Here is a 14769-nt window from a genome sequence, read left to right as displayed (position 1 = left end):
GAGCTAGAGATGAGCGAAGCCAGCTGTAACTCCTGGGGATGAGCTCAGACAGGCAGGCTGAGCAGATGTACCAATGGCCAGTGCCCATGGGTTCAGTCCCGGGGAAAGGAGAAAGGGCCTTAGAGCTGTGTGCTCTCACTGTGTGCCCATAGACTTTCATCCGACTGTGCCACTGTAGCACAGACTATGAGATTGGCCCCTTCCAGGATCAAAGGGTCTGGGCCTGGTCCCACACCCTTAAAAGAAAGCCAGTAGGACCCTGTGAATGCTTATTTTGAACACTCCCCTCAAGACAATCCCAGGACCTGTTTGGTTGGGGCTTTGTCTGAGAGTTAGAAGCAGCTACTCATTGGCCACGCGACCTGCATGTTCAGCGCTCAGGATTACAAACACAGCCCCCATCGCTGGAGCAGATCACAAGCGATCGCTGTATCATGATGGCTCCATGGAGTCAATGCTACCGTTCTACAGGGAACAAATTTAGGTGAGGACTGAACTTGGAGGGAAAGCACCAACTTTTGACTGCTGTAGGCCAGCAGGTCTCAAATCATATGCCTGTGGCCACCAACATCAGAAAATTAGGTAGAAATACACATTCGACTGCTTTCTCCAGAACTGTGGAATTCGAAAGTCCAGGGTGGAGTCCTGTGCTCCCCTGAACAGACAGACCCCATGATCAATTCATTCACCCCAGGCCCACAGTTAAATCGGCTGTAGTAAAAGCAAAGGGAAGAATTCAGCTCCCATCTGTATCGTTTCTCACCTGGCTTCACTGACTGTGTCCTGTCCTCCGAGGTGATGGCCTTGTGGCAAACACTATAGAGACTCTCTTCCCGACTCCACACTCAGTGACAGCATGAAACTGGCCGTGAAGGAAAGAGACCTGTGTTCAACAGAGGATGCCAAACATGTAAACTGACAGCTTTGTTTTTCTTACTGGAGAACCCCAGAAGCCCAGACCTCTGTGTTCCAACAAGCTCTGGGGTCGCTTGTGTGGCAAGCTCAGGTTTGTATGGAAGTTTGGTGGACTCCTAACAAGTACTTTCACTACAGTGTTACACACATCACACTACCCAATCAGGAGCTAACACACATCACACTACCCAATCAGGAGCTAACACACATCACACTACCCAATCAGAAGCTAACACACATCACACTACCCTATCGGGAGCTAACACACATCACACTACCCTATCAGGAGCTAACACACATCACACTATGCAATCAGGAGCTAACACACATCACACTACCCAATCAGGAGCTAACACACATCACACTACCCAATCAGGAGCTAACACACATCACACTACCCAATCAGGAGCTAACACACATCACACTACCCAATCAGGAGCTAACACACATCACACTACCCAATCAGAAGCTAACACACATCACACTACCCAATCAGGAGCTAACACACACCACACTACCCTATCAGGAGCTAACACACATCACACTACCCTATCATGAGTTAACACCCATCACATTACCCAATCAGGAGAGCAGGCTTCTTGGGACCACACCCTGTCCCACCTAATCCCAATACCCTCAGATCAAAGCTTTGCTTCCGACTTTTGAGAAGGTTGGGGGTTCAGTGTACGGCGAATCCCCAGGTTAGTATCAAGGTTGCTTGCAGTGATGGGGTAACACGGGGATTCCCACAGTGACTTCTTAGAAGCAAGCTGAGCTGGTGGGAAGCTACTGTCACAAAAGTGGAGAGCAGGGTGGGCAGGTGGAACCTCATATCCCCGCTGACCCTCGCTAGCCGCAGAGACATCAGGAGCCTGCACTTTGCCTCCCCCACCTCTATCCTCTGATGCAAGGAGACGGCAATAGCGGAACCTGCCCCGCAGGACTTCTAGATCAAATTCAATCATGTGGGTTTAAGAGCCAGGAACAGAGCACCAGTTCCCACAACAGCAGCTATTTCTGCCTTTTCCCTTTCGCCTCGTAGAAAGTCATGTCAGTGAAGATAGATGTTGTTACCCCTATTGTGTGGACGACAGTCGTTGAGGCAGAGAGAAAACATGCAGCAAAGCTTCCGTCAGTTACGGAAGCACCAAGTGCTGGGACTCAGTGATGAGTCTCGTGCACGCCCTCCAATGAGCGCGTTCCCACGTCCTGGGGCTGCTGTCCTAATTTATTCCCTGTAGTTCCAGGTTCCCTAGCAAGAACACAACCAGTAATTCAGTTACAGCAATTACCAGCTGGGTCCCTGGCTTATTGCTATAATTTCCCTGGAGCAAGCATCTGTGGGTGCAGATTCCATCCTGCCTGGAGGTTGCTTATATGACAAGAGGCATTTCCATACATCCCCGAGGCACAGATGCCAGCAGACATAAGGCTCCCGTTATCCTGCTGTGGTTAGGGTCTGCCAGAAAAGGCCCGAGTCAGCTGCAGGCTAATGCTTCACTTTCTGTCCCCCCACCCCACCCCCGGCTTCCTTATCTGCGCAACAGAACTAAGGTGGGGACGTTGTGAGGACTACAGTGTTACTGGCCCAGGAGGAGAATGTCTGCTGGCAGGCAGAGGAGCGGGGCTGGGAAGTGGGGAAGCAGACCCTGACCTTTTCAACTAGTCAAATGCAGACTCCTGGATGATGTGGAACCATAATAAAGAGATTTATTTAGTTACACACAGTTCTTAGCCCAGCGGTGTGGTGCACACCTTGAACTGTGGCACTCAAGAGACAGAGGCAGATGGGCCTCTATGAATTCAAGGTTAACCTAGTCTAAACAGTGAGTTCCACGTCTGCTAGGGTTACATGGTAACAAATCACACACACAGCTGTTCTTACTGTGTGCCAGGACCCACACTAAGCACATGTCCAGTATTAATTCATGCATGGTCAGAACAGCCCTACAAGGAGATAGTGTGAATCCCGATGCCCAGATAAAGAAAGTGAGGTACAGAGAAATGACACAGCTTATCTACAGCTGAGCTAGGATTTGAACGTGGAGAGCTGACTGCAGGAATGGAGTTGAGAATGGTTTTCCATAGAGAGGATAGAAGTGTGTGTAGTCTAAGCTAAGCAAAGCTGCACGCATGACTTGAAGGAACTCTTCCAGAGAGTAAAGAGGGCTCTGGCTAGCCTATGGGTGAGGGAGGCAACACTTCGTCTCTTTGGGAAGAACTTATCAAGCAGGAATCTGATTTGTGGAACTCTCCTGAGGAGTGAGGGTCAATGTCCCTTTATACAGACATATAGACCGAGCTTCAGAAAGAGCATCCAAGAGGTCCTGGAGCCAATACACTGTGGATTCCAAGGGACAACTGTGCTCGCCTATGACAGAGGGATGGCACTGTCTAGGCTGGTGACTTTGTACATGTGTTGTTGACTCCTATTCTGTAGAAGTAAAACCTCAGGCTGAAAATGCAGCTCAATGAGAGAGCATGTGCCTAGAATATGAGAGGTCCTGGGTTCGATCCCCAGCACTGCAATAGAAATCTCTTAATAATTAATTGAACTGGACATGGTAACACATGCCTTTAATCCCAGCATTCCAGAGTCAAAGGCAGGTTGATCTCTTGAGTTTGAGGCCAACCTGGTCTACAGAGTGGCTTCCAGGACAGTCAGGGATACACAGAAAAACCTGTCTCAAAAAAAACTAAAATAATAACAACAATAATAAATTGAAAGCATAAATAAAACCAAGAGGAATGAATGAAATCACATCCTGCCTGGCCCTGGCAGATTGTATTCACACAGCTGTGTGATGCTATCTATTGCCAATGTCATCTCCAGAGCTCTGGAGCTCGAGCCTTCCTCCCTCTCTCTCTCTCTCTCTCTCTCTCTCTCTCTCTCTCTCTCTCTCTCTCTCTCTCCACACACACATTCACTCCTATTGGTTCAGCAGACCACCGTGAGCCTTTGGAAGGGGGAGGTGAGGGATGAAGAAGAGTCCGGTTGTCCTCTTGGCCTCAGCGTTGCTTTGCCTTGTCTTGCACTGGGAAGCGCCTCCCACCCTCCAACTGTGTGCTCAGATTGTGGGTGAGGGTGTCCTTGGTGCCTGGTCCCCTGCCCCAGAAAAGGAGCACACATTTCTTCCTGGTACCCCAACCTGCCTTGCCAGGTGGAGGACTGAACCCCGTCCTAGCACCGCTCCCCTCTGAAGAGCCCTTTCCCAGCCTTCTCAGCTTTCCTGTTTGTGTTTGTCTCCATTTCAGGGATTTATTTCTCTACAAGGGACACAAGTGACCGAACTTCTTCCAGACCCTGAGGATCCGGGCAGACACCTGTTTGAGATCACTCCAGGTAGGCCCAGGGGGCTGTTGTGTGCTGAAGGGGTCCTGGTGGCCCCATGGGGTAATGACTGTGCTCCTGCCCCCACAATCCTAATTCTTGCAGGAAGACTGCAAGAAAAAGTACCAAAGCTAAGGCAGAAACTTGGGCCAAAAGCTAGAAAATCTAGGGGAAGAAATAAGAAAAGTCAACCTGTTGTTTGGATAATTAGTTCTTGGATAAGAGAAAATGAGCCTTTGATACAGTTCCTCGTGCCGTGGTGACGCCCAGCCATAGAATTATTTTTGTTACTCCTTCATAACTGTAATCTTGCTACTTTTATGAATTGTAATGTAAATATCTGATATGCAGACTATCTGATATGTGACTCCCGAAGGGGTCACAACCCACAGGTTGAGAACTGCCTTAGGGTGAAGATGCAAACATACGTGGAAATCTGATCACAGTCCATTGTTAACCAATTCAGAAGACCACCATAGGCTTATTATGCATCTCAAAGCCGAATTATAGGACCGTAGGAGGGACACAGTTCCCCACAGACCCATTGTCCTGTTAGCAGTGACAGAACAGGTTTTTGCAGTTCCAGGTTGTTCAGTGTGGTCCTTACTGAGCTACATACAGTCTGTCAGGTGACCCGCTGTCACAATAGGGCCCATTTCCCTTGACCTCCACCAGAATCAGAACCTGAGACAGGATCTGGGCAGTGTTTTCTAGAGGTTGTCCCCCAAAGCATGAGGAAGGACACAGGGAAGGACCAGGAGGTGCTAGACAACGCACTGATGTACGGACACCAACTCTGTCTCACTGGGGCAGGTTGAGCCTCGAAGAGACGTTGCCGGGTAATGGATGGCTGGAGGCATTCCCACCAACTTCCACCAGCCAGCCATTGAAAGAGACGCCCTTTGGGCTTAATTCTGGCATTTCGGGCTTGTCTTATGTACGGACTGAAATGTTTGTGGACAGAGGGCTTTGAGAACAGTTGCAGATACTTGAAGAAAGAGACACTCTTGATCGCAAGAGTGTTTGCAGGGGTGAGGATGTGAACAAGACTCCTGGGAAGTCCTGAGTGTTTGGGAAACTCCATGGGGGGGGGATTGTGAGGTGGTAAATTTACAGTCAGAGAGGTGTAGTAGACACCCCCAGACACCATGAGGAAATGACCTGGCTCTTGCTTTCTACCAAGGGTAAGCTGAGCCCAAGGTGAGAAATCTGCAGGCCACTATACTGGGGATTCTGGGAAAATAGGTAAAGTGAAAATATAAATATATACTTCTCAGCTGGAGTTGTGGCACATGATTTTTTTTCAATTTTTGGTTTTTTGAGACAGGGTTTCTTTTTGTAACAACTATGGCTTTCCTGGAACCCACTCTGTAGACCAGGCTGGCCTTGAACTCAGGATCCACCTGTTTCTCTGTTTCTGCTTCCTGAGTGCTGGGATTAAAGGGATGTACCACCACCGCCCAACTTGGGAGTGGACATTTATGTGAGCCATTGTTCTGCCTTTCACAATACTCAAAAAGCCCCTCTGTGACAGTGGGCTTGTTTAGGGGAGATGGGAGAGAACAGCAGCGTGCGCCATGGCACATAGTAGTAGCACTGAAGGGGTACCTGACTCTGTTCTCGGTTGCTGTACCCACAGATTGGGAGATTTATAAAGACGAAAAATGAGTTGTCAAGATGCCTCAGTGGATAGAAGGGCTTGTGGGCAGGCCTGGTGACCTGAGGGCCACCTTGAGATCTCACAAGGTTACAGGAGAGAATTGACTCTGAAGAGGTGTGCTCTGACCTCCACGCATATGCATGCATGTCATGGCATGTTCATGCCTGAGTTCACACACACACACACACACACACACACACACACACACACACACACACACACATTTTAGCTAATAAAAATCCCAGCACAGAAGCTGACTGGCTGAGCACAGACTCACACGACTCCCAGAACTGCCCATAGCTGCTCCACTGCCTCTGTCACACAGCCCCTCCGGAGACCCCAGGTAGAAGCAGGGAGGTGCTAAGGCCACTCGGGAGAGGCAGAAGAGGTGGGTAAGGGACCGCTCCGGCTCCGAGGGCTGCACAACCGTGTGCAGAGAGAATTCAGCACTAGTGCTGGGAGGGGCCCTGGGGTAGCTCACCTCCTCCAACCTCTTTCCAGGGGTTCTGAAAATCTACCAACCTGATCCCAAGGGTCTCAGGACGTTCTGACAACAGCTGGAAATACTCTACTCCCTTTATCACCCATGAAAATGTGGCAGCCCAGAGATGCTAGGTGAACCTCCCTGAGGTCACACAGCTGGCCCAAGGGGAACCTGGACCTCCTAGGTCAGCCTGCCCTAAGCTAAGCTCTATTTGACCAAGTTCCCAACAGAGGACTGGGCCTTACTGTGGATAGAAAAGGAATAATTATGATAGTAAGAAGGATGGGGCCCAGAATGACAGTAAGTACTGTAATCTCAGCTACCACAAAGCTGAGGCAGGAGAATTACAGTTTTGAGGGCAGCATGGACAAGAAAGAAAAGAGTAAAAGAAGGGGGAATGAGTAACCCCACCTTAAACCACAACAGCAACCAGGAGCTCAATGAGCCTTTTCACTCAAGGCTCAGTAGCCCCTGGTATGTCCCTGATCTTGAGCTGGCTTCCAGGTCCCCTGGAGAGGCCAGGGCACAACCTCTGCCCTGAAAGAATCAGAGGGAATTGCCATCCTGAGCTGAAGACAAGGTAAATAGTGTACTTACTAGGTGGAGGCCAGTTACCTGAGCAGGAAGTTAGAGACAGGAAGTGTGGCTGCTAGGATCCACGTTGGTGTCCCCCAGCATTGAAGTGGATGAACAAAAGACTGGGTAGGACAGGGGTTATCCATTATGTAATGTTTTATTCTCTTTGATTTTGGGGGGCACCAGCCAGCTCCCAAATAACTCACACATGGAGGCTTATTCTTAGTTATGAATGCCCGGCTTTAGCTTGGCTTGTTTCTGGCCAGCTTGTCTTATTCTAAATTATCCCATCTACTTTTTGCCTCTGGGCTTTTATCTTTCTCTGTTTCTGTATACCCGACTTTACTCCTGTCTCCATGGCTTGCTGTGTAGCTGAGTGGCTGGCCCCTGCTGTCCTCCTCCTCTTTTTCCTCCCAGATGTCTCCTTCTGTTTATACTCCCTGCCTGCCAGCCCCGCCTATCCTTCCCCCTGCTCTTGGCCGTTCAGCTTTTTATTAGACCATCAGGTGTTTCAGACAGGCAAAGAATCACAGCTTCACAGAGTTAAGCAAATGCAGCGTAAACAAAAGTCACACACCTTAAAATAATTTTCCACAACAGTGGTCTGTACAGGCAGGGCTTGCCGACCATTCTGAGGGTGCCTGCATGACGGGTCTCGGGCACAGAAAACTGAAAAGAACAAAAAGACGCCTAATAGCCTGGTTCAGTGCCTCTGGATCCAATGGCAGGACAGGAGGAGAAAGGAAGGACTGGTTGACAACGTTCTGTCACAGAACGCTGACAAAACAGGACCCTGAAACCGTTCCTCATTCTCCATGGGGGACCCTCACCCTCTAAGAAGGAAAAATTAAGAGCCCTGGGAAATGTGATCATTCTTAGCAAGATTATACATTGCATCATCTGCTTAAGTTTAATTCATAGGTCCTGTTGTGGCCTTCGACCCTATAGAAAGTGACAAGTGTGTAACAAAATTAAATGAGGGGGGAAAAAAAAACAATGCTTCTAGCGCCATCTAGTGGAGGAACCTGCCAATGCTAAAATCACTGTGCTGCTGACTTCTCCAAGGAGCCCCTTCCTCTGGGCTTCACCTCTGGTGACAAAGCGCCTGAGAACCACGGATGCAGCCACTGAGCAAAGCTTAGGAGGACAGTACTGGGGGCATGAGTGTCAGCAGGACTTTTCTTGTCCGACTGTGGTTCATGGCTCCAACTCTCCCCGCTCAGTATACAGAACATGCAGGTGACCGGTTACCGAATTCGACTGAAAAGCAAGGTTTCCAGCACTTTGTGTCGTCTTTGGATTGCCCATTGCGTAGCTTTTGTGTGTTGTGGGGGTGTATAGGTGATGTGGGGTGTTCAACAATGAATGCTTCTGACTGGCAGGCAGTTGGTCCCCACGCATCCTCCTGCCTGATGGTTTTGTCCCAGCATCAAAGTTGTCTCCAAACTAGGCACCACTCCTCGGAGAGGCACTGGTTCTACCCTAGAAATGGCTGTATTATTTTTCCCAGCTGGCTGGCCAGAAGGAAGTCACATGACCTCACATCAGTGCAAGGGATTCTGTGAAGTGTAGTTCATCTGTGCCGGGCACCATGACAAGGCTGGTTTTACGAGAGCTGGTAGGTCTGCCATGCTGCTAAAGAGGTACCTATCTAAGAGTCATGGGGTCACATCCTCACTCCCACAGCAGCACACAGAGTGTGATAACAGGACCAGTGTTGGATCCAAGATAAACTTCTGCACGACGGGGAAAAGAGGACCAACTTCTGAAAGCTGTCCTTTGACTTCTGCTTGAACGCCGTGGAATGTGCGCACGTGCCCGTACGCAGACATGAATAATGGTGTTTTAAAATACAGAATATGATAAGGACGTTCCCGCCCCTACACCCATCTACTTCTTTATTCCAAAGTGCTCAGTGAGTGGATAATGGAATGTGAAACAAGTATTGAAACCCACAGGGGTCAAGCTCACTGCCAGATTAGAAACCGGTCCCCTGTGGTGACTCTCAAACCTCAGCAGGGGAACTTCTGGCTGCTGAGCTGGCCCTGAGCAGAGGTGGGTAGATAGCCCTAGTGTGATGACCGAGAGACCTAGAATCTTCGAGAGAGGACCGAGGAAGGACTAACTGGTAATGGGGTAATTACAGCTGTGGTCCATGTTGTAATGATTATTAACAGAGGAAGCGGTAGGTGGCTGTCTAGTGATGCTGGCTTGTTCCGTGGTCACCCTGACCTTTTCCTTTACCACACTAGAAGCAGAACGCTTCCTCGGGCCCCTTGCCTCAGAGGGCACTGATACCCCAGTTGTACCCTTCTCCCAGTGGAATCTGTAGTGGAGAAGCAGACAGTAGTTACCCTATCTTGGCAGTGCCCAGGAAGATGACGTATCCCAAAAGACCAAGCAATGCCACAAAGGAAGTTAGCTGACAGGAAGTCAGCAGGGCAGGCCCCAAGGTCCTGACCCAGACAGATGCACTGCAGCCAAGCAGGTAAGGGGAGTGACAGCAGGTGAGACCAGCAGATGGCCACCAGGGTCCAAAAACCCTAGTCCTTTTCTGGGCAGAAAAGGGGGGCCTTCACCTCTCCCAGTACTGACCTGGGAGGGTAGAGCCCAGAAGCAGAATTAGCAGGACTTCTTCCTGATTAATAAATGCTCGTTGTTGGGTTTCTGGGGTAGTAGAGCAGGATCTGGATGCCAGAGAGGTAAGTATTTATTGTGTCCATTCTTTATATGGAGGCCCAGCACTGCAGTGCTAAACACTACACAGGTGTGTTCAGGAACCTGCATGCCAGCAAGCCTAATTTGCTAGAACCCCAGACCCAGAGAGCAGAAGGGAACTACACCTTGAGCTAGCTCTGGGCCAGAGCCCGGCCTCTGATCTGCTCTCTGAGACCTGAAAGAGTCAGGTCCCCCTTACAGAGGCTGCACTTGAGGGCTCTGTATCTCTCACATCAACAATATCCTGGAAAACCCTGTGCTGCCCATCCCTGCATACTTGATCCTATGAGAACTTCTTGGCATCCCCCGTGTCTGGCCCTAAGCCCAGTTTAGGCCTCCCTCTAAACCCACAAAAAAGGGTTGACAGCCACTGGGCAGACCAATCTCCATGTGATGCTCATGAATAAAATAGTCAGTAAAGCCCTGTAGCTGCTCGCTAACCCCTGTTCACCTGCCGCTTCCTGTGGGTTGAAAAGATGTAGACCAGAACCCTGGGGTTTCAGCCAAGGGACTAAGCTAAGTCTCCATTGCTCAGCATGCTTCCTAGGGATCCTGGGGCAGGTCCCGGAAGCTAGCTCTAGGTAAGGCCTGCAAAGGGAGAATTGACAAGAAAGCAACCGGACCACACAGAATCAACCAGGCACCGTGGGCTGTAAGGAAGGACCAGGCAGCAGGGCTGTTCGGGGGGTCAGGAGCTGTATTGGGGTCATGGAGATGGCTGCCCTATTTAGGGGAGTTTGAATGCTGCGGAGTTGCCTTCCAGGCTGGAGTTTACAGCTGCCTGTCCTGATGCAGTCTGCAGGTTGGAACAGACAGGAGGGCTGGAATACGCTATCTCTAAGACCTGACCTTGAAAGGGAGCCAGCACGGGGATTACTCTGTAGGAGAGATACAGTGTGTCTGACATGCCAGGAACAGCCTGGATGGCTGCAGCAGGTTGGGGGGTGGGGGTGGTGCTGATATGCTCCTATCTCCGCACCTGGTACCAGCCAGCCTGCATCGCAGCTTGACTCTGTGCAGTCCCACGGAGTTTGGCTGCAGAGCACCAGAAGCTGGGGCATGTCTAAAACTGAAATTAGAAACTCCCACCAGCGAGTGTGAAGAATCAGCAAATTCTAGAGTGACTGCTTACAGTTTGCTGCCTCTCTGTCTGGCCTCCTCCTTGCTGTCTGAGGCGCAAGCATCTCAGCTACCCACGGGACCTGATGGAGGAGACTCCCACTGGTGTCCACTGGGGAAACGTGCCGGAAGTGGCAGTGCCTGAAGAGGCGGAGCCTGCAGCTGACTCCTTTGGCTCAATTTGTGTTCTAGGGCGGTGGTTCCCAGCTTTCCTAATGCTGCGACCCTTTAATATTACAATTCCTCGTGTTGTAGTGACCTCCCAACCGTAAAATTATTTTCGTTGCTACTTCATAACTGTAATTTTGCTACTTTATAAATTGTAATGTAGACCAGGTGGTGGTGGCTCACACCTTTAATCCCAGCACTCAGGAGACAGAGGCGGGCGGATCTCTGTGAGTTTGCCTGGTCTCCAGAGCGAGTTCCAGGACAGCCAGGACTGTTACACAGAGAAACCCTGTCTTGGAAAAAATAATAATAAAATCAATCAATCAATCATAATGTTCAATATCTGTGTTCTCCGATGGTCTTGGGTGATCCCTGTGGATGGGTTGTTCAACCCCAGAGGGTTGCAACCCACAGGCTGAAAAGCACTTATCTAGACAAACACTCAGCAGCTAGTTGTGGTTGTCACTGACTTGCTTGCTAGTAGCCACCATCACCAAAAGAAGAAACTGATGATATCAGGTGAAAGAACTTGAATAACATTTTTATCCAGCCCGTGAGGTCCTAAGCATTGCTACTTCAACTTTGGTGAAATGCTGGGGAGGGTCTCAGAGCCTGGGGGTTGAACCCAGAGCCGAGGGCATGCCAGCTGGTCGTCTGTCATCCCTCTAGACCCCACTGAAATATTTTAATTTTCTTTCTAAATTTAGTGAGTGGTTTTCCTTTTGGGCACTTCTCAATTTCGACACTAACATTTCTGTTTTTCTTTCCTTTTTATATATTTTTGTTCTTCAAAAATTTCCTATGCTGTTATAGTTAATTTTAGTAGTTTTCATTATTCCCCTTTCCTCTCTCTCAACAAGCCCCTCTTCTCCCTCTGAAACCCTTCTTCTTGCCTATGAATCCCCTTCTGCTTTCGTATCTGTTTTCTGTGTGTAACCCACTGAGTTTAACTGGGGGTGGGGGCGGGGAGCTGTCCACTGAGACATGGGCGACATGAGACAGTGGCTACACCAGTGAAGAAAATGACCACCCCTCCTCCAGCAGGCATTAACTACCAATGCCTTGGGGAGGGCCTGGGACCCCAATGATGGTGTGTGTCAGGTCCAGTCTGTGCAGGAGACCGTAGCAGCGGTGAGTCCATGAATGACTCACGGTGTACCCAGTTGGTGTTCTTCCCAGCCTCTGCTATTATGGTCTTTCTCTCCCCTCTTCCCTGTTGTCCCCTGAGCCTCGGAGAGAGTGATATAGATGTCTCATTTAGGGCTAAACACTCTCTCGTCGATTTAAACAATAATTTTCATCAGAAGTACTTGCTCCAGATTTGGATGTCATAGATAGATATGTGATTCGACTAGCACACACATGTCTAAGTCACTCCAAACATACTTGGAGATTTTTAATGACTGAATTGAACGTCAGCTGTTTTTATAGAAATGTAAGCAAATTAATTTAAATAATATTTTGATTGTTTCCTTGGACCAGCCACACTAAGGTGCTGGCAACTATAAATCTAAAGAAGCCTTGCTGGGGAGCTCAGACCTGAGGAGGAGGAGCCCAGGGTGCCTTCTGGCAGAGGCTAGACTCTCAAAAAACCCTCATAAAGAGAAGGCCGGAAGCAGGACAGGATGTGCTGAGGGCCTGGGCTCTGGCGTTAGACAGGCCTGATTCCCGTCAGAGTTCCCTCTCCAGTCATTAGCAGTTCACTAATTGGGAGAACTTGAACCAGTAACCTCAGCTCTGGTTCTCCCACTGAGAGCATTGCTCAGCGTGAGCTTCAGGGATAATTCCCCAAGGGTCTCAGCTCCCACCAAATTACACTGAAGTGCATGGAAGACCTGCTGCTAGAACCTTCTTCTAGAGGAGAGAGTACCCTTGAAAGTGGTCTTCAGCCTCATCTGTTAAACTTGAGAATCATGAGAAAAAGACCAGTTCCACAATTTTTGAGCCAAATTTAAAGCAAGCTTTTATTAAATACTGGCATTGTGAGGGTGGGATCCCAGAATGGTATCAGAGACTTCAGGGAAGAAGGCCAGATCCAGCAGATGAGCCGTTGGACAACACATTCAATCGACAGTTCCCTCGTTACCCCTGTAGTGGAAGGATGGAGCACTCTGTCGTGCTGGGAAATCGGGCCTCTCACAAAGTTCCGTGGTCATACTAGAGCTTGGGGGATCGGGGAGGCAGACCTGCAGTCAGCCAGTGGATTATCCCCCCTACCATGTCACCGACAGCCCCCCAGTTCCTATCCCCGACCCCCCGATCTCAGTACCTGTGAACTGTCAGGAGCACCAGGAGGGTCTCTGGTCTGAGAGTTCCCGTGTCTGGTGCAAAGTCATTCTCCACAGTAACTGTAGCAGGAAGAGTCGTGGGAGAAGCAGAGGGCAGCCCCCCAGATGTACCCAAGAAACAGCCTTCTGTGAGGGTCTGCACTGCAGGAATGTGGAGAGTACCTTTCTTCCCTTAAGCCCAGAGAAGCTGATCTTTGTCCTGTGAAGGGCCTCTTAAGTGGCCCTCTTGGATATGCAAATGCAAGACCAGTCAACAGCCAGCGTCCTCAGATTCCTGTGTAGAGGGTCTTTTGTGGCCATAGGTGGCGGGCTTGCTTTTTTATTTTTAAGTGGGGGTTTTATTTTTAACTATTGGGAGAATTTCCCTTGCAGGCAGAATAAGGACTAATCTGCTGGGAGAGCTGGGGAGGAAGAACCATCTGAGGGCTGATTTACACAGAGTTTTCTTCTGGAAGTAATGAGACACACCAGCACAATATTTTTATGTTTTTTTTTGATAAGCAATAAACATTACCTGTATCCCAAAACAAGACATACACTGTCAAGGGTCTGGCAAAACAGATCTAAGCTTAGGTTCCGTGCCTTCCAAAGTTTCTCTCTCTCTCTCTCTCTCTCTCTCTCTCTCTCTCTCTCTCTCAATCTCTCAATCTCTCTCTCTCTCTCATGTGTGTGTGTGTGTGTTTATACATATGTGCTAGGGAATTAAACTGAAGGCCCAGCATATGCTAGGCCAGAACTCTACTCTACCCACCAAGCAAACCTCACTTCTGATTTCATTTTTGTTTAAAGTTCTAGAGAATTGATTTTACGCCTCCCAGGAGGCCCACAGTCTGGGGTCTAAAGAATGCTTCTTGGGTTTGGTACTCAAGAGGGTTATGGGACGGATAGGCTGTGGAAAGTGAGCCTTGCTGAGTGAATCCTCCTGATGCTGATGAACCGGAGGTGGGTGACAGTGAAAACAGGGTGGGATTCAGACACTGAGCACTGAGAGGCCTCACCCTCTCAGGGAGGTCAGGCTGGAGAGTTCTGGAAACCCTGTCCCTCAGGGGAAGCTGGTGTTCTGTTGTTCCCACCAACTCGTCACTATCAAAACCAAGGCTGGCTTGGGAAGGACCTTACTTCCTGTCCATCAGGCCTAAGACCAATGTCATCCAAAGTGAGGAAACTGTTAAGGTATTCCCCAGAGAGCACACTGGAACCTCACTACTTCCAAAGAAAACCCCAGGGAGCCGAGCCTTTTCCCAGTGGTGCACCTGTGCACTGATTACACAGTAGGGGGCAGCTGTGCCAAGCAGCCTGCTGGGCATCAGACAAATTGCCTGAGACACACACCCTGGAACGCTGCCCCTGGGTTTTTCCTCTTCCACCACGAGGTGGCAACAGGGAGCACCAAGGGCTCTTTCCCAGCCCTGCCCTCCCACCTCACCCTTAACTATGGCTGCTTTTCTGCTAAGAAAGCAAAGGGTATTCGTGACTGTGCAAGTGTCTTCAGCCTCTTGTCCGTCCTCAG

The 14769-nt window shown here is 49.6% G+C and overlaps 1 protein-coding gene across 7 annotated transcripts in view; it reads left to right on the top strand.

The window, feature by feature from the left end:
- The window catches only part of Arhgap22 (Rho GTPase activating protein 22), a 156830-nt gene that overhangs the window by 79766 nt on the left and 62295 nt on the right, over positions 1-14769 (top strand). For all 7 annotated transcript variants that reach the window (XR_012912090.1, XM_075988743.1, XM_075988742.1 and 4 more), the window contains one exon: positions 4171-4258. Coding sequence is in view for 6 of the 7 variants with exons in the window: in XM_075988743.1 (XP_075844858.1) it covers positions 4171-4258 (88 nt within the window). In the remaining variant the exon portion in view is untranslated. The remainder of the gene's footprint in view (positions 1-4170; positions 4259-14769) is intronic.

Source organism: Microtus pennsylvanicus, chromosome 10 (assembly GCF_037038515.1).
Source record: "Microtus pennsylvanicus isolate mMicPen1 chromosome 10, mMicPen1.hap1, whole genome shotgun sequence".
In the NCBI taxonomy this organism is placed as follows: Eukaryota; Metazoa; Chordata; class Mammalia; order Rodentia; family Cricetidae; genus Microtus; species Microtus pennsylvanicus.
Note: the sequence above shows the minus strand (reverse complement) of the source record. Positions and strands in the feature narration are given on the sequence as shown.